This window comes from Lampris incognitus, chromosome 14, assembly GCF_029633865.1.
Source record: "Lampris incognitus isolate fLamInc1 chromosome 14, fLamInc1.hap2, whole genome shotgun sequence".
In the NCBI taxonomy this organism is placed as follows: domain Eukaryota; kingdom Metazoa; phylum Chordata; class Actinopteri; order Lampriformes; family Lampridae; genus Lampris; species Lampris incognitus.
The window spans coordinates 9,850,176-9,869,741 of NC_079224.1; the positions used below are offsets into that span (position 1 = coordinate 9,850,176).

The 19,566-nt window shown below is 46.9% G+C and overlaps 1 protein-coding gene and 1 non-coding gene across 2 annotated transcripts in view; both read right to left on the bottom strand.

The window, feature by feature from the left end:
- Positions 1-1,257: 1,257 nt before the first annotated feature.
- On the bottom strand, positions 1,258-1,330 carry trnar-ucg (transfer RNA arginine (anticodon UCG)). Its single transcript has one exon. It is a non-coding gene; the product is annotated as a tRNA-Arg (tRNA).
- A 12,677-nt stretch (positions 1,331-14,007) lies between these two features.
- The window catches only part of LOC130123368 (protein NLRC3-like), a 29,840-nt gene continuing 24,281 nt past the window's right edge, over positions 14,008-19,566 (bottom strand). Inside the window, exon 12 of the mRNA XM_056292509.1 lies at positions 14,008-17,077. Coding sequence (XP_056148484.1) covers positions 16,551-17,077 — 527 coding nt within the window. The 3' untranslated portion in view covers positions 14,008-16,550. The remainder of the gene's footprint in view (positions 17,078-19,566) is intronic.

Consider the following 19,566-nt stretch of genomic DNA (forward strand, 5'->3'; position numbering starts at 1 on the left):
TTCTTTGGCCCCTTTTGTACAAAAGAACAAAAAACGGAATTAAACTCTACAAAAACAGAAATGTGTGGTAGTAGGAGGAGGTGAAGTAGTTGAAGGAGAATCAGTGTTAACACTAAAGAGCAGAAGTGTAGCAGTAGGGGAGGTACAATAAGGATTTGGTACAAGCAGTAGTATAAGTGAGAGGAGTAGCGCCAGTAGTATTAGTCCTTAGTATTAGTCCATCTTTCCACACTATTCATCCACCTATCAAGCCAGTCAGTCTTCTTGCATTACTAAAATTAGCCTACATCCATACATATTGCACTCTACATTTATCATTCTTACACCTTTCTTTCTCTCTCTCTCTCTCCCTAATCCCAAAAAGTTGAATCAAACTGATTCTCCCACTAAACGTTGTGTCCAGATGAACTGATTGAACTTCCTGGGATTTCCTTACCTGGATTATTGAGCATGCATCAAGACATCTCCCTCTGTAGGTTGTCCGTAGTGAGCTGCTGCGGAGGCTGCAGTCGAGGCTGCAGGAAGCTCTAAACCGTCAACCAATAGACCTTCATTACCTCCACTCCTTATGCAGTAATGAGCTTAACCTCATGCTTTCTTTTGCTAACGATGTTGACTTCCCGAATGACGTATTATCAGAATTTTACAGATTACTGGATCTCATTAGAGATAAAGTTGAAACTCAATAGAATGTAGCAGTGGAAATACAGAAAGTTCAGGGAGATAGTGGATCGCCCAAAATCAATTTCTCACTGGAGACACTGAAAAGGTTTGTAGATCTGCAGCTGGCCAAACCTTGATTAGCCAAACCACTGTGTGTACCCCAACATATAATGTCAAGGCAGATGAAAGAGTACAGACTTTCCATTACAGACCTGTACTGTACCAGAGCTTGATGAGGTAATAACATCAATAATAAGGCGGCATCCAAATGCAAGATATAGGATGGTTGAAGGGCAGTTGATGGCAGTGGGCAGCCGAGTTCAGTGGGAAAGAATAACGGAGTCTATGCTGCGGGTTGATGAAGCAGGAGTCCTCTCCCGTTTAGCACAAACGGTATGTGGTAAGGAGGACGTATTCAGTGCCAGGTCCCCTGTCTTTGATCCATTGATTCCAACCACAAACTAACTAGTTTAAGTTGCAAGTGTCATATGTGAAAGCATGTTTACACCTATTCTCATAATGAAATGTTTGTAAATCAACATCAAGTGCTGGAATATGCAATGATGTCAGAGAAGATCCACTAAGATGGAAGACCAACCACGAAGGGAGTCGAACCCTCAATCTTCTGATCCGAAGTCAGACGCCTTATCCTTTAGGCCACGTGGTTCTCAACCTTTTTGGGGTCCTGGACCCCCTGCGTATTTTTGATCTACCCTGAGGACCCCTCCACCTGATCTTGGGGGAGGGGGGGGTTGCAATTTGATAGAAACAGTAGAAACTGCATTTTAAATTGCATTATAGCATTTATTCACTCTTTGGGGCAAAAATAAGAGCTTTCAGTTGTAACTTAGATATAGTTAACAAAACAGAATTCTTATGCAGTAACTTTCAGATATATGTAACAAAACAAAATATGTATTCAGTAACTTTCAGATATATGTAACAAACAGAATTTTTATGCAGTAACTTCCAGAAATATGTAACAAAACAGAATGTTTATGCACTCTGCAAGAACAAAAGCAAACATAAGTATGAAATCTCAATGGATATTGTATAGTTAAGTCTTAGTTTTGTCTGTAGAGGCAGATGGTGTGTGTGTTTTCAAAGCAAAGCCTCCTCACTGTTTGTGTGCCACTTGGGTGTGGTGTGGTGAAATGTTCATGTGTGGTGAGGTGTGCTGTGTAACCGTTAGTGAGGCACTTGTACTTGTCTGCCGCTCATGAGTTTCTGTAACCTGGGTTGAATAGTGGCAACAGCTGTAATGATACCTCTCTCTTGAAGTCTGTTTCTCTGTTTGGTCTTTATGTGTGTCAGAGCTGAGAAAGTGACCTCACACACTAATGTAGACCCGAATGGCTCCAACTGGTAGAGAGCCTCTTTTGCAAGCTCTGGGTACTCCTCCACACAGCACCAAAACTGTGTTAGTGATGTCTCTGAAAACTTCAGTCTGAAACCACTGTCTGAAGACAGGTCAATGAGGCTCTCATGGAGTTGCTCTGGTGCTGTATCCATGCTGCTGGGCATGAATGGCCTGCGTATCCAGTCATGTCTAGTACACATGTCCTCAATGTCTGGGAAGTAGGATTGAAACTCAGCTGACAGTTTGGCCAGGTGCACTTTTACAGTTTTCAAAATGTTCTGCTTCATGTTCTGTTTCATGTCAGCGATCCAAGAGTTAAGCTGAGGGAAATTACTGACGTCCCCCTTTTCACACCGTCTCAACCAGAGGTCAGTTTTCCTCATGAATGCTGAAACTTTATCAAACATCTGAAGAACAGTTTTATCGTCACCTTGCAAGCTCGTGTTCAACTCATTCAGACGGCCAAAAACATCAGCAAGGTAAGCCAGGTGAGCCAACCAGGTCTGGTCTTCAAGTTTAGCAGCCAGAGGATGTCCATGCTCGGAGAGGAAATCGCGCACCTGCTCTCTCAGTTCCCATAGTCTCTGTAGTGTTTTCCCCCTTGATAGCCAACGTACGTCTGTATGTAGCAGCAAGCTGATGATGGTCACCGCCTGTTCCGTCGCACAGCTTGGGGAACAGTCTCGCGTTGAGAGGTCGTGATTTAATGAAGTTAATCACTTTCACAGCGTCAGTCAAAACACTGTCCAGTTCTGGGCTCATTCGTTTTGAAGCCAACGCTTCTCTGTGAATTATGCAGTGCATGCTTTGGATGTTGGGGTTTACCTGCCTGATGCGAGAGACAACTGACAAAACAGTCAATCAAATTAAAAATGTCCTCCCCCGTAGCTTTTTCAGGTAGTGGCTTGCAGAAGACGATGTGTTCAACTATATCGTTGACTGTGTCATCTTTGAAACGAGCAAACATGACCAACTGGGCTTCTCCATTCACATCAGCAGACTCGTCTAGCTGTACTGAAAAAAGCCCGCTCTTTTCAGTTTATCGGTCACCTGCTGAACAATGTCACCAGCCATCTCACCCACTCTGCGGCATATTGTGTCGTTAGACAGCGGTACTGACCGGATTGCATCTGCTGCTTTTTTATCCACCATAGTTTCAGCTTGGATAGCTGCTGCTGCTGGTGCAATTAGCTCCTCTGCTATTGTATACGGCAGTGGTTCTCAACCTTTCTGGGGTGCTGGACCTCCTGCGTATTTTTGGTCTACCCTGAGGACCCCTCCACCTGATCTTGGGGGAGGGGGGTTGCAATTTGATAGAAACAGTAGAAACTGCATTTTAAATTGCATTATAGCATTTATTCACTCTTTGGGGCAAAAATAAGAGCTTTCAGTTGTAACTTAGATATAGTTAACAAAACAGAGTTCTTATGCAGTAACTTTCAGATATATGTAACAAAACAGAATATGTATTCAGTAACTTTCAGATATATGTAACAACAGAAGTTTTATGCAGTAACTTTTAACAATGCAAACAGGAGCGAGATCTCTTATTAAAATACAATAAATTACACTTGTGAAACAGATGTAATTAGAGAAAAAAATCCTGTTACCCTTTATAGTTTAGGTAGATAAAGGCCTCAGTCACATTTGAGTAAAATAATCCTGTTTCTATAAATGTCATAGGATCTTTTTTTTAAAGATATTTTATTTGATATTTCGGGTGGCCCCGAGTCTCCGTCGTCCGTTTTTTTTAATTTGAGCCACCTCTCCATGTTGTCACGACTTCTTCTTTGTCGTGTGCATAAACGACGGGCAAGGGAGTTGCGATTAATAACGTGCTTCATTCAGCCGTCTGCTTCCAGTCCCCGACCCGGACAATCCCCCAGAATGCCCCAGTACAGAACCGCGCTAAAACATATTGTAGCGAATTCGGGGGACAACGCAATCACAGGAACTGCCGCGGCAGGGACGCGAACCCGTGTCGCCCTCACCGCAAGACGCATCGCTAACCGCTCGACTAAAGGGTCAGACCCGCCAGCCAGCGGCCAGCGTGTCTTCTTATCCATGCACGTTACACTACCCCCCTCCTTCGGGAAGCGCGTCTCCGCGCTTAAGCATATCAACTCCTTCACGCCTCAGGGAGCATACGCTTCCGATGGCCTTACGGTCGCTCCATCCCACTTCTGACACCAATGTAGCGAATTCGGGGAACGACGCAACCACAGGAACTGCCGCGGCCGGGAAGCGAACCCGTATCGCCCGCGGCGCAGGAGGCATCGCTAACCGCTCGACTAAAGGGTCAGACCCGGCAGCCAGCGGCCAGCGTGTCTACTTATCCATACACGTTACAGTATGATTCCCTCTATTGCATATGTTGGGCAAATAACAAAATACATGTTCCACTGTCTCTGGTTGGTGGCAGGCATCACAGTTCCCAGTTTGATGTTTCCCGATGAGTCGCAATGAAGAATTTAGTTTAGTATGCCCTAAACATAACCTGCTAATGATGTTCTGTTCTCTCCTGCTCTTCCCCCAAGTCCTTTCTACTCCTACTTCCTGTTGGATCCAGTACAGATGTCATCCTTTTACACTGTTGTCCCATAATTTCTGCCATTGTGCCTTGATTTTGTGTCTAATGAATGATTTTGTTTCCACTTCACTGATTGGTCCGGAGAGTTCTACATGACTCGCTGTTAAACCGGTTTTGGCCAGTTGATCCACTGTTTCATTTCCCCTAATACCTACATGAGCTGGTATCCACAAAAATTGGACATCTATTCCCAACCTAGCAATCCTGTATAATAACTGTAATATTTCACACAGAATATATTGTCGACAGTTTGAAGATGTATTTTTGAAACTAATTAAGATAAGATAAGATAAGATAAGATACTTTATTGTCATTGTGTACACACAACGAAATTTTGTTTGGTGACTCTCAGACCAGCAACACTAGACAAGGTAAATGATTAAAAAAAACAAAACAACAACAAGATAAAAACAAGGACAAACAACATTTAGTATAAATAAGTGAGGTAGTAAAATTAAGTGAGGTAGCAAAAATTATGATAAGACAATAAAAGATAGCAGCAGCTTTTAAAGTTCAAAATAGTGTATGGGGTTATTGCACATAGTTGTCCATATTGCAGCAGCTTTAGTACCAGTTAGTCCTCAGCAGCTATAGGCAGATGTGTGTGTGTGTGTGTGGGGGGGGGGGGGGGGGGGTGGAGGCTACAGCTCTGGGGAAGAAGCTGTTCCTCAGCCTGTTAGTCCAGGTTTTGATGGTGCAGTATCTTTTCCCTGATGGCAAGGGAACGAACAGACTGTGACCTGGGTGTGCTGTGTCTTTGCTGATGTTGCTGGCTTTCCTCTGTAGGCGGCCAGCATACACAGCATCCAGGTTCAGAAGCACAGCTCCCACAATCCTCTGTGCTGTCTTTACCACCTGGGCCAAGTCCTTGCTGTTCTCTGCTGTGCAGTTGGCATACCACACTGTGACACACTGACAGAGGATGCTTTCTATTGTGCTTCTGTAAAAGCTGACCAGCAGCGGAGAAGGGAGACCAGCTTGTTTAAGTTTCCTTAGGAAGAAAAGCCTCTGTTGTGCTTTCTTCACCAGGTGGGAGGTGTTGAGTGACCATATGAGTTCTTTGGTTATGGGGATGCCCAGTAATTTGATGTTATCCACAATATGTACCTCTTCACCGTTTATGTGCGGTTGGGGTGGGGTGGTCTTCCCGGATCTCCTAAAGTCCACAATGATCTCCTTTGTTGTACTGGTGTTCAGGACCAGGATATTGTCTGAACACCACCCAGCCAGATGTTGGACCTCCTCTCTGTAGTGTGTCTCCTCGTTGTTGGTTATGAATCCCACTATAGTGGTGTCATCAGAAAACTTCACTATAGTGTCGGAGGAATGAATGGGGGTACAATCGTGGGTAAAAATGGTGATGAGGGCTAGACTGAGCACACAGCCCTGGGGGCACACCTGTGTTCAGGATAAGGGTTGAAGATGTATGGTTACCTATCCTGACATTTTGTGGTCTGTGAGTGAGAAAGTCCATAATCCATGAACAGAGTGAAGTGGTTAAACCTAGGTTGCTGAGTTTGTGTACCAGTTTATGGGGGATTATCGTATTGAAAGTGGAGCTGAAGTCAATAAAAAGCATCCTGACATATGAAGTGTAATTGAGACTGTGTCCTCCGTAGATCTGTTCCCCCGATAGGCAAATTGATGGCTGTCCAGATCTGTGGGGATGATGTCCTTGATGTGAGAGAGTATAATCCTCTCAAAGCACTTCATAATAATTGGGGTCAGGGCAACTGGGCGATAGTAATTGAGGCAGCTGACTGCTGTCTTCTTGGGTGCAGGTACAACGGTGGTGGATTTAAGGCAGTTTGGGACAACAGCCTGTTGTAACGAGAGGTTGAAGATGTCGGTGAACACCCCTGTTAGTTGGTAAGCGCATGTCTTCAGTGTGCGGCCCGACACTCTGTCTAGTCCTGCCGCTTTGGAGATGTTGATTCTGCTCAGACTGGATTTCACCTGATGGTGCTGTAGGACGAGTGCATGCTCCTCCTTGGGCAGGGTCATTTCGGCCCTCACTCCGCTGAGCTGCGTTTCAACGCGTGCAAAGAACTGGTTAAGCGTGTCGGGGAGTACACTGTCACGGGTGATGTGTGTGGTGCTGCATTTGTAATCTGCTATGTTTTTAATACCTCTCCACATGCTCGGGGGTTGTTGTTATGTGTGAAGTGCCCCTCAATGCGCTGCTTGTAACTGCGTTTAGCCTCTCTAATGCCCTTTTTCAAGTCCCTCTGGACATTTTTGTAGGCCAGCATGTCACCTGTCCTGAAGGCAGCATCTCGAGCCCTGAGCAAAGACCGCACATTCCTGTCCAGCCATGGCTTCTGGTTCGGAAATACCTTGATGGTTTTGGTGGTTAGTACTGTCTCAGTACAGAAATGAATGTAGGCCAGGACGGCTGAAGTGTATTCCTCTAAGTCTGCTCCCTGTGCAAACACTCCCCAGTCTGTGCTTCCAAAGCAGTCCTGCAGTCGTGAGGTGGCTTCCTCACTCCAAACTTGGACAGTTTTAAAAGCTGGTCTTGTTCTGCAGATTAGAGGTTTGTAGGATGGAGTCATTACCGGTGAGATGTGGTCTGATAAGCCGAGGTGTGGCGATGGTGCAGCTTTGTATGCTCCTGGGATGTTGGTGTAAACTTGGTCCCGAATATTTTTGTCTCTGGTTGGCAAGTTGATATTCTTGTGGAGTTTGGGCAGCACTGTCTTTAGTTCTGAGTGGTTAAAGTCTCCTGCCACAATCACAGTTCCCCCTGGATGTGCATTCAGCTGGTTGTTGTTAGTGCTGTGCAGTTCCTCCAGTTCTATCTTAGCGTTAGCATGTGGTGGTATATAAACGGCTGTGATTAAGATGGCAGAAAACTCCCTCGGCATGTAAAATGGCCTGCATTTCACAGCCAGGTATTCTAAGTCCATCGATGTGTGATGCCCAGTAAAACTGTTATTGTTAAATCCTGCCGGGGGGGGGGATGTTATCTCTGCACACATCGATAGTGCTGCATTTGATTTGGCGCTGTTCTATTGTGCTGGGATCGATTGGTGATGCCTGCGGGCTCTGGGTTGTTTGATCGGGTCTGCCTTTGATGCTGTGTCAGTCTAAATAAAGAATGCCACGGAGAGGTTGTGTCGAGCGACAGCGCGGTGTCCTGACGTGATTTCTAAATACAATATTGGCGACGAGGATGGCTGATATCTCTCTCCCACCACCTGCCCCCTTCCTGGCATTACCTGGCGAGCCTCCGGTACCATAGACTCGCGGTCTACATCGTTTTGAAAATTACCTCATAGCCTCAGGGCTCGACGACGTGAGCCAGGCTAGGAAGACGGCTCTGTTGCTACACTGCTTGGGAGCAGAGGGTCATCGTGTGCTCGGGTCTCTGGGGAACGTCACAAACTTTGACGAAGCTGTGGGACTTATGAGCACCCATTTCGCTGCTCCACAGAGTGCCCTCCTTCGGCGATTTATATTCCGTCAGCGACACCAACTGCCTGGTGAGTCTGTGCGGCAGTATGTAGCTAATTTGCGAGGGCTAGCTAGCTCATGCAAGCTTGGCGCGCTTCAGGACGAGATGGTTCGCGACCAGCTAATCGAACACACCAACAACGCAAAGGTGCGTGAGACTCTCCTGCTGGAAAAAGACGATCTGCTGCTGTCCAGAGCAATTACCATCGCACTACAGGTTGAGGGAGCAGCTGAGTGTGCTGCTATGCTAAATACACAGCAAGTGGCCACCTCCGGTCAAGCTGCCAACGACTCCTCCCTCTACTCACGGCTGCCCCTCGGGACGCAACCCAGCCAGAGCGAGGCGGGCGCCGACTCCACTGGGGACGTCTTGCAACTGCAACGACGGCGTTCTCGGCCCCGCCCTCAACAGTCCTGTGGTAACTGTGGATCTCGGTCTCATGCTTCAAGGGCTCAGAACTGCCCTGCCCGTGGCCAGACATGCTGTAGCTGCGGTAAGCAAAACCACTTTGCCAACGTCTGTCGATCTTCCCCGGCTGGGTCAGAGGGCCACACCCCGCAGTCTTCAACCGCCATCATTCACAAGGTGAGCTCTGGGCCAGTGTCATTCAAATCATGCACAGTCAACATTAATGATGTGTGCATCCCCCTGTTGTTGGACACTGGTGCAGGTGTGTCTCTCCTGAATGTTGATACTTACAGTCAATTTTTCGGTTCACTGCCACTGTCCGCACCCTCAGCTGTCTTCTGTGGGTATGGTGACTCCAAAATCGATCTGGTTGGCTCTCTCCAAGTGACTGTCCGCTATGGAACCAAGCTGGTGCCCAATGCAGTTTTTCATGTGGCACGCCGTGGGGCCAACCTGATGGGCCTGGACCTGTTCTCCGCTCTGGGGTTCTCCCTCTTAGACACAGGGGGGGCAGCAATCCTGACTGTTGCCACGCCTTGGCAGCAGAGGTGGCCATCACTGTTTGTGAGTGGTAAGACTGGCCACCAGGCTCCCCGACCCCTGCAACCTCTCGCCTGGCCCTCTCAGCCCTGGGAACACCTGCAGTTGGACATCTGTGGTGAGATCCACGGAGTTCCCCACCACCAACGCTTCATGGTGGTCGCCTACGATCTACACTCAAAATGGCCTGAACTCACCACTTCCGGCACTGTGACCTCACAGGTCATCATCGACTTCCTGGACTCTCTAGTTTCTCGCTGGGGCCTCCCAAAGACCATCACCACTGACAATGGTCCTCAGCTGGTCTCTGCTGAGTTCACTGCTTATCTCGAAAACAAGGGCATCCGTCATATACGCACTGCGTATTACCACCCCCAGGCCAATGGCGGCGTTGAACGTTTTCACCAGTCACTGAAGAACGGCCTCAGATCACACATGGCCCAAGGGTGCTCTTTCACGCAGGCCATCCGTCACACTCTGCTGCACTATCGGGCCAGTCAAAACGAACCAGGGTGCCAGACATCAATGTGTCAGACTGGGTCAGGGTCCGCAGGCCCCACAGGGACAATAAAATGGCTTCATACTGGTCCTCTCCTCTCCAAGTCACCTGTCAGCTGGGCCCACCCACCTACCTCCTCAGCGATGGCACTCGGTGGCACTCCAGTCGTCTGCAGAAGGTGTCCGCTCCGCCACACACAGCTACTGACACAACCTTAGCCATTCCCTCAGCATGGCGAGACGCCCCGGGGCTTCATGCAGCTCCTACACGGGCCCCAGACCTTCCTGGACCTCAGCTTCCCCTGCCTCCCCCTCCCCACCTCGGCCTGCCCAGCCTCAGGCCGCTTCGCGACCTGTTCGCACACGTTTGCGCCCTGGCCACCTAGAGGACTTTGTGTCAACCTTTCATGTTTGAAATCCTGCCAGGGGGGGATGTTAAGTCTGCACACTGAATCACCAGTGCTGCATTTAGTAATGTTAGCATTGTTCTATTGTGCCTTGATTGATGTATGATGCCCAGTAATTCTGTTATTGTTAAATCCTGCCGGGGGGTGGGGGGGTGTGTGTTATGTCTGCACACATCGACAGTGCTGCATTTGATTTGCCGCTGTTCTATTTGTGCTGGGATCATTTGGTGATGCCTGCGGGCTCTGGGTTGGTTGATCGGGTCTGCCTCTGACGCTGTGTCAGTCAAAATAAACAACGCAACAGAGAGGTTTTGTCGAGCGACAGCGCCGTGTCCTGATGTGATTCCTAAACACAATAGACACCGTGGACAGGCCGCTAAGCCATCACAGGGCCAACACACACACACACACACACACACACACATAGGGACAATTTAGTAGGGCCGATTCACCTGATATAATGATTTATTTGTACCATATGATCAGTTCATTGGTTGACCAATTCAATACCAATGTCCTTGTAATGGCCAGAATTGGCTGGGCTTGTACCCCACTCCATTCCTCTTACTGAAGGTTAGGGAGGGTAAGAGAACGATTAAAAAAATAACACAACCTATGCAGTAGATTAACACACATAATAATGCAAATAATAAAGGAATAATATGCCACAATAGGCTGCATGCATTCAATACAGCTTGCGTTGCATGCATCCCTGAGGTGGAATGTTTGTCTCAATTATCTGTTATCTGGCTATTTGCCAAATGATAACCAGTTAAAATTAGAACTATGAACAATATGTACTTTAGCCATCATTGGCTAATGTTTTGAATGCCATTCTGTTCAATTTCTGCATGTGTATGGGACATGAATTGTTTTTCAGGACTGGACTACACCAGTCTGGACATGGAGCCCTTGCATCCCCTCAATAACTTGCATATAACCTCTTCTGATGATGCTGATGACTTTTTCGCATCCATCAACGCACAAGAAAGCTCCAAAGAACTTGAGGAATATTTGGCATACTCTGTTGACCACACTAGTTGTCTGCTGAAGACCTTCGCCTCTGTCTGCAAGGTGTACATCAAGTTAAACACACCCCTTCCTGCCTCAGCGGCGGGTGAGAAGATGTTTAGTATCGCAGGATTTCTATTTCGCCCCAGGAGAGCCAGGGTGGACTCCAGCAATTTTGAAAACCAGCTTCTGCTGAAGCTGAAATAATATATAAATAAACAAATGTGCTGGGCAGTCGGATTCTGTGTAGCCTAATAATATCTTTTGAAGATATTTCAAGTTAAAGGGATGCTCGCCCTCACTGAACAATTCTTAAATAGTTGTCTTTTTTTAATTAGGTATCTATACTTTTACTCGAGTATAGCTCGAGTATAGAATGTTGGTTGAGAAGTATAGAGAAGGCCAGAAAGAGTTGCATTGTGTCTTTGTAGATTTAGAGAAAGCATACGACAGGGTGCCGAGAGAGGAGGTGTGGTATTGTATGAGGAAGTCGGAACTTGCAGGGAAGTATGTAGGAGTGGTGCAGGATATGTATGAGGGAAGTGTGACAATGGTGAGGTATGCGGTTGGAATGACAGATGGGTTCAAGGTGGAGGTGGGATTACATCAAGGATCGGCTCTGAGCCCTTCTTGTTTACAATGGTGGTGGACAGGTTGACGGACAAGATCAGGCAGGAGTCTCCATGGACGATGATGTTCGCGGATGACATTGTGATCTGTAGCGAGAGTAGGGTGCAGGTTGAGGAGAGCCTGGAGAGGTGGAGGTATGCACTGGAGAGAAGAGGAATGAAAGTCAGTAGGAGCAAGACGGAATACCTATGCGTGAATGAGAGGGAGGACAGTGGAATGGTCAGGATGCAAGGAGTGGAGGTGATGAAGGAGGATGAGTTTAAATACTTGGGGTCAACTGTCCAAAGTAACGGGGAGTGCAGAAGAGAGGTGAAGAAGAGAGTGCAGGCAGGGTGGAGTGGGTGGAGAAGAGTGTCAGGAGTGATTTGCGACAGAAGGGTACCAGCAAGAGTTAAAGGGAAGGTTTACAAGATGGTGGTGAGACCAGCTATGTTATATGGTTTGGAGACAGTGGCACTGATGAACAGACAGGAGGTGGAGCTGGAGGTGGCAGAGTTGAAGATGCTAAGATTTTCACTGGGAGTGACGAAGAAGGACAGGATTAGGAACGAATATATTAGAGGGACCGCTCAGGTTGGACGGTTCGGAGACAAAGCAAGAGAGGCAAGATTGAGATGGCTTGGACATGTGTGGAGGAGATATGCTGGGTATATTGGGAGAAGGATGCTGAATATGGAGCTGCCAGGGAAGAGGAGAAGAGGAAGGCCAAAGAGGAGGTTTATGGATGTGGTGAGGGAAGACATGCAGGTGGCTGGTGTGACAGAGGAAGATGCAGAGGACAGGAAGAGAGGGAAACGGATGATCCGCTGTGGCGCCCCCTAACGGGAGCAGCCGAAAGTATTAGTAGTAGTAGTACTTTTACTCGAGTATAGCGTCTGAGTACTTTTACCACCCCTGGTTAAATAGTTTCCCCCGAGCCCTCGTAGCTTCGTTCCAATGGAGGCACTCTGAAAGGAGGGGGAGGCTTAAAAGGAAAGTAATGGGATAGGCCCCTCCCCCATCTCTCTATTGGCCGCCGTTACACGGCAGCTTTTATTTTGGAGGATTTATTTTCTGATTTGAACTTGACGTCTAAACGTTTTATCTAAGGACATACAGTATGGGACATCTGAGTTTTAAATGCAGTTTAAATCAATAAACACATTTATTTTAATCATTTCTGAATCCAAACCGTGTTTTCAGTTCAGACGGGTTAAGAAAGCTCGCCAAGAACGAGAAATCACAACATTCATTCATAAAGTTACATCCACTTTTAAAGGTATCCTGACATGTGGAAATATTTAACATTTATACTTTATTTACGTCATATGTAGAGACATTCAGATTCATCCATCCATCCATTATCCAAACCTCTTATCCTGCTCCCAGGGTCGTGGGGATGCTGGAGCCTATCCCAGCAGTCTTTGGGCAGCAGGCGAGGAGACACCCTGGACAGGCCGCCAGGCCATCACAGGGCCCACACACACACTGGGATTATATTTATTATGAATTTACCGCAGACACTACTCGTTGTATTAAGACATTAAAGAAGACATTCAGTAAGCAACCTGTATTGCCTGAAAAGATCTGATCAGGCGTAGAGCTGTTTCCTGGTATGGCATATATGCAGCTCAGGAAGAGATCAAGTCCCTCTCTACTGTGTTAGAACGTCACATGAACATCTCTACAGCTGCCGCCACGGCCACGGCGAGACGCTTAGATGATGTTGGACGCGTAGCAACCGGAAATAGGATGGTGTTGGATCTTGTTAGCCTCGCAGGGTGTTGGGTGTAAGGTGAGCTCCACTGAATGCTGTGCATATATTACTAGCAACGATGCTGAAATATCGGAATTGAAACATGATACTGAACAAGGGGTAAATGGTGTTTGGCCCCTTGGTATCTGCGGGTGCGTCATTTATGGGTACTCTGATTGTGCCTATTCTTCTGTTTTTCGTCATCGTTTTCATCATTACTTGTATGATTGGTGTGATCTGTAAATATTGTATTAAGACCGTACTTAATACTGTACAAGTTCAACATTTTCCTGATCCCTGGGTTCTACCATATGATCGTGATGATAATAAGGATGTTTAGCAGGCTAACCAGTCGATAGTCAACTGGTTAACGTCGCCCATGGTGCAGGAGATGCGGGTTCGCGTCCTGGCTCCGGCGGTTCCCGGGCTGCCCCCGGAACCCCCCGAATTCGGTACATTGGTGGCAGCGGTGAAACGTGCAGAGCCTCATACGTCTGTTCGGAGCGCGGGAATCACTTACAGGAGAGAGTGACTTACTGTAACCTACAAAAAGACTCACTGGCCGATCGCCAGGAGGTCGGCCCCCTTTAGACGAGTGGTTAGCGATGTCGCCTCGTGGCCTGGATCGAATCCCGCCGCGGGCGGAAATAAGCTCGGTTACATTGGTCCAAGATGAAAAGTAAAGCAAATATCAGATATGCACTCACAATCCCCCCTTCTGATTGCTTTTAATCAACAGTCTATAGATGAAACGTCAAAGAAAACACGACAGTGGTTCTACATCCTGGGGAACAGCGTACCCTCATACAGAATAACTGTGAGACCTGTCTGTCAGTTGTAAGCCAACTGAAGTGCATCAGGTTTACATCAACACACTCCATATAAACTCACCAGACAGACAGACCTCACCATCATCCCATGTCCTCACGAGCCCCACTCCTGACTAGAAACGAGTAAAAGACTCGAGAAGTTACCAACACTGAACTGAGCAGATATGCAAAAAAACTTCAGTGTTGACATTTGAGAAAAACTTGTGTACGCTCAAAATTAATCTAAAACACAACACAGTCCCCAGGAACATTAAACATTGATTAAAACGACGAAACAATAAATGAGAGATATATTCATAACACACATGCACATTGGTTACAAATAAAGGAAAGGATCTTGGGGACCTACCATATTAAATGAAGTGACTTTAGACACTCAGATGCAGTTCAACATACCCACCCCTTTTTTTTCTCCCCAATTGTACCCGGCCAATTACCCCACTCTTCCGAACTGTCCCGGTCGCTGCTCCACCCCCTCTGTCGATCCGGGGAGGGCTGCAGACTACCACATGCCTCCCCTGATGCATGTGGACTCGCCAACTGCTTTTTTTCACCTGACAGGGAGGACTTTCACCAGGGGGACGTAGCGCGTGGGAGGATCACGCTATTCCCCCCAGTTCCCCATCTCCCCGAACAGGCGCCCCGACCCACCAGAGGAGGCGCTAGTACAGCGACCAGGACACATGCCCCTACCCGGCTTCCCACCCGCAGACACGGCCAATTGTGTCTGTAATAATAATAATAATAATAATAATAATAAATCAATCTTATATAGCGCTTTTCTAACACTCAATGTCGCTTTACAATGAACGGGGTGAAACAAGACAACAGATGAACATAGCACAGGCGTACAGGGGTGGATGGGAAGGGGGGCTACGAGAGGGAGAAGCGGCAGCCACACACGACGCCAGCAATACTCTCTGACTTAAACACTTACAAAAGGAAAAAAACAACAAAAAAACAACAACACTGTGGACGCTGATTTTCTGTAGGGGTTTCCTTCTGTAGCCTAGTCCTCTCCCGAGGTATGCACTAGGCAGTGGCACTATTTAACCCATAGCTGGGGGCTGGTTCGTGGGCATCAGGGAATAGCCACACACCGGTGGGCCTGCGTACCGCACGTCTAGGGGCCAGACCTCCTCCGAGTCCCTTGTAGTTCAGCCAGGGTCCAAGGTGTACTCAGTTACCGTGTGTCGCCACGAGGAGGCACTACAGAGGGCTTGCTGTTGGAGAGGCTATGTACTGGCAGGGAGAGACTTACGTGCTCGGCTCTCCTGTTCGCATTTCTGCTAGCCAGCGGTGAAGGTTGAGAGTGAGACCTGACAGGCACAGAACACTACACCAACCCACTAGACGCTTCACAACAACCCCACTTCTTAGGGACGCCCGACCAAGCCAGAGGCAACACCGGGATTCGAACCACCGAGCCCCGTGTTTGTAGGCAACGGAATAGACCGCTACGCTACCCGGACGCCCAGTTCAACGTATTAAAAAAGTGAAAAAAGTGGAAGATGGCGCCCGGCGTCGCGTTGCCCTTGGAAACGGCTCAAGTCCGAAAGACCGATTGACTTCATCTGAATGATTCTATGCTAAGCCATCCTGGTGCAGCATAGCTAATACTAAGCTAACATATAACCACAGCTCGTTACAAGATGTTTATGTTGGAGTGATGAGATTAATAACAGCAAATGAAAAGTATTATCAGCTACTTATTACGATGAAGCTCCCTTTAGAAAAATAAAATGATTGTATTATATTCTACTTTATTCTATTATCAGAAGCATTTAAAAAGCTAAACGATTGAGTGACTTTAATAACTTGGTTCTTACCTGCTATAAAAAAAAACTCATTGATTTCATTTTCCAAATGTTGTTATTCGTCCGTCACAGCAACGGGGACAATTTAGTCATCCTGTTATGGATGACTGAAGATTTGCGCGATGATTCAAGTGAGGAAGAGTTGCGCATCATCAACCCCACTCTCTCGTCCGAGACCACCTACTACCAGTGGCAAGACTAATCGAGAGGACTGGCAATGGAGACGGATGCAGATTTTTCCTCAGGGTTTCTTCCCGAAGCCTTTCGTCTTGCCTGTAGACGAGTATACCCGCAAGGCAGCGGAGGTTTTCAATCAGAGTTTTCCTTCTCCTAGATGAGCTGCCTGTCAAGGCTAACGAGCGTCATCTACCCGGCCTTTTCCAAATAACACAAACAGGTCTGATCCAGTTACCCCTCAGTGTATGTGTGTGAGAGTGTTTGTGTGTGTGTCTGTGTGTGTGTGTGTGTGTGTGTGTGTGTGTGTGTGTGCGTGCGTACGTGTGTGTGTGATCCTGTACAGAGTAACCTATCATGGCAGCAGGTGTGTTTGGGCAGGAGTGTGAGTGTTCCTCCACGACACAGGAGGTGTCTCTACCTCCTCTATCTAACACAGACACACAGAGGAGTCACGTGTCCCCAACCCAAACCCAACATGGAGAGGTTCGGTGAATGTGGAGGTGAAGGTGTGGAGGTGTGTCAGTGTGTCAGAGGAGACTCTGTAGAAGGACAGAGTTCCAGCAGACCAGTCCAGATACACTCCTACTCTGTCAGAGGAGGAGGGGGAGACAAGTATCTCTGTTATTCTATCATTATGATGGGCAACATATCTAGTAATACTACAGTACAGACTCCAGGACTTTTCATTAGATCCAAGAAGACAGTCATTACCTCTTCCTCTCCTTCTGATCCCTCTGTAAGTCACTCCTATATGCACATCTCCTTCCCATTTTACCTCCATGTAACAGCGGTCAGTCAGACTCTCTCTACATAGAGCCTGTGGCCAGTAGTCAAATCTGTCTGGATGATCAGGATACGGCTGCTCCTCTCTCACCCCTGTCACCTCTCTGTTGTCCTCAGTCAGAAGGAGGTCTCTCTGTGCTGTATTTGGGTCCAGTGTGAGTTCACAGGCATCTGATAGAGACAACAAGACACAACACAGCAGCGGTTGTTAATCTAATATTCCTCTTCTGTTTGTTTTCTGTTGATTTAGTCACAGATTAGACCCCATCTAGCAACATGTTCATGAATGTGTACGTTTCCTCGTGTACTTTTGTGAATTATACTGCTGCTGTATTTGTTTTGCCACATGTTCTGCGCACGCATCTTGTTTACAACTCCACTTTTATGTTACGAGATAAGGGGTCTATAAGACAACTGAAAATGTCTATTTTAACTGAACAGTTTGACATTAATAAATTATTTTAATTTTTATACAAATAGTCAGGGCGGCACGGCCTATTATAATTTGTGTACACACAGAAACACTCACCGGGAATACAATAACAAAGAATGTTTTGATAATTTGTATCCATCCAGCCATCCATTATCGGAACCACTTATCGTGCTCTCAGGGTCGCTGGAGCCTATTCCAGCAGTCATTGGGCAGCAGGCAGGGAGACACCCTGGACAGCTCACCAGGCCATCACAGGGCCCCCACACACACACACACACACACACACACACACACACACATTCATACCTAGGGACAATTAGGTACATGTCTTTGAACTGTGGGAGGAAACCGGAGCCCCCGGAGGAAACCCATGCAGACACGGGGAGAACATGCGAACTCCACACAGAGGAAGACCCGGGATGACATACCAAGGTTGGACTACCCCAGGGCTCGAACCCAGGACCTTCTTGCTGTTAGGCAACTGCACTAACCACTGTGCTATTGTAATGGTTATTAAAATGCTGTAATTCTGAATGCACTGAATGGGAAAAATATATGTTGAAAAAACCTCCACTAGATGTACACTGAGTATAAAAAGATTGCTGATTTAAAAATTGCTGAGTTAAAAATGCACTCTGATCTGCAGATCAGGTTATCTGTAATCCATTGCTCTGACCTTCCAGGTAAAAGAGGGTAAAAAGATGGGGGTTAAAAGATGTAACCTATGTGTTTAAAATTCACAGTTTTGGGAAAATACACTTGAAGTTACGTTTTGCAGTGTTTCCTTATTTCGCCAGGTTTAGTCATTGGCCTGTAATCTACTGATCTGTTGTCGATTGCTAATGCCTTGTTTAGACCTGTAGGGGAATAAAGTGTTGCCTGCAGTCGGCCATTTCAACATCGGACTTGACTGCAGCAACGTCGTGTCCGTGTTTTGTTTCTTTCTATCCCCCTTACAGGTAAGAACGATAGTTGTGATGTGTTTCACGGTGTATATACATGTTTTCTATGCTATAAGGAACACGCAGGGAGTAAAATATCCGTGTCTGCAGTAACTTCAGCATGTGAACGTAGTTTGGCTAATCTGGAGATGTTGCTCTGCTGTAGCATGCTAGCTCGCTGCGTTACGTAGGCAGCAGCACAGTAGAAACGTAATGGTCGCCATTTAGTGAGGAAGTATCTCATGACAAAAGTGTGTTTGCTCTGCATTCATTTTACATGATGTGGTTACAATAGTAATGCTAAAGTGTTGCAGTGTACGAAATATATCAGTTGAATGTGTGAATGCAAAATTACTTTTATTTGTGTTTGAGTTTAACGGGCCTGATGGTGAAGGGTAGTCATGGCAGGCCTTACCCTTCACCGCCAGGCCCGTTTGTGCTGGAGTTGGCAACACGTGCACTGGAACCTGAACATGTGGAGGAACGTTATGTTCAGCGATGAGTCCAGATTCCACCTACGGCAGTTGGATCGTAGTGTCAAAGTGTGGAGAAGACGCGGAGAACGCTATGCTTATTGCTGCATCGATAGAATGACATCTTTTGGTGGAGGCAGTGTGATGGTGTGGGGCAGCATCTCCCTCACTGGAAAAACAAGGCTTGTCATCATTGGAGGCAATCTCAATGCAGAGCGATATCGAGATGACATTCTGCAACCAGTGGCAATCCCATATCTCCACAGTCTGGGACCGAACTCGGAAGAGAGCACTGCATTCACGGCTTCAGCCAGGCTAGGGAGGACTTCCCTCTCTCTCTGGAGAGATTTCTAAAGCCTTCTGGTGGGCCAAACTGTCCTTATGTTTATAGATTTTTTTCAGCGTGACCTGGACATTTGTGGCAGATACTTTGCCTGTAGCCCACCCTCTGCCATTATTCAGAATATGGCCTTAACCAGAATAATAGATATTAATCAGAATATGGTGTGCATGTAACCGTGGTCAATAATATTGTCTAGCTAGTGTTACCTGGCTAACTAGCTAGCTAACGTTATCGATAGATAGCTCTAGTTTCTGATCACACAAATGCATAGCTAGCAAGCTGCAATAGATCATTAGTTTCTCGATTATTTCTTGTATCATTAGTAACTAGAATGTCTATGATAATGTTAGGCACACACGACACTAGCAGCATTAGCTAGCTACCTAACGCGGTTCTGGAAGTTTCTGACCATTCTCTGACAAGTAACGTTAGCATAACGTTATAGCCAATGTCAAAACAGCCATCAGCTA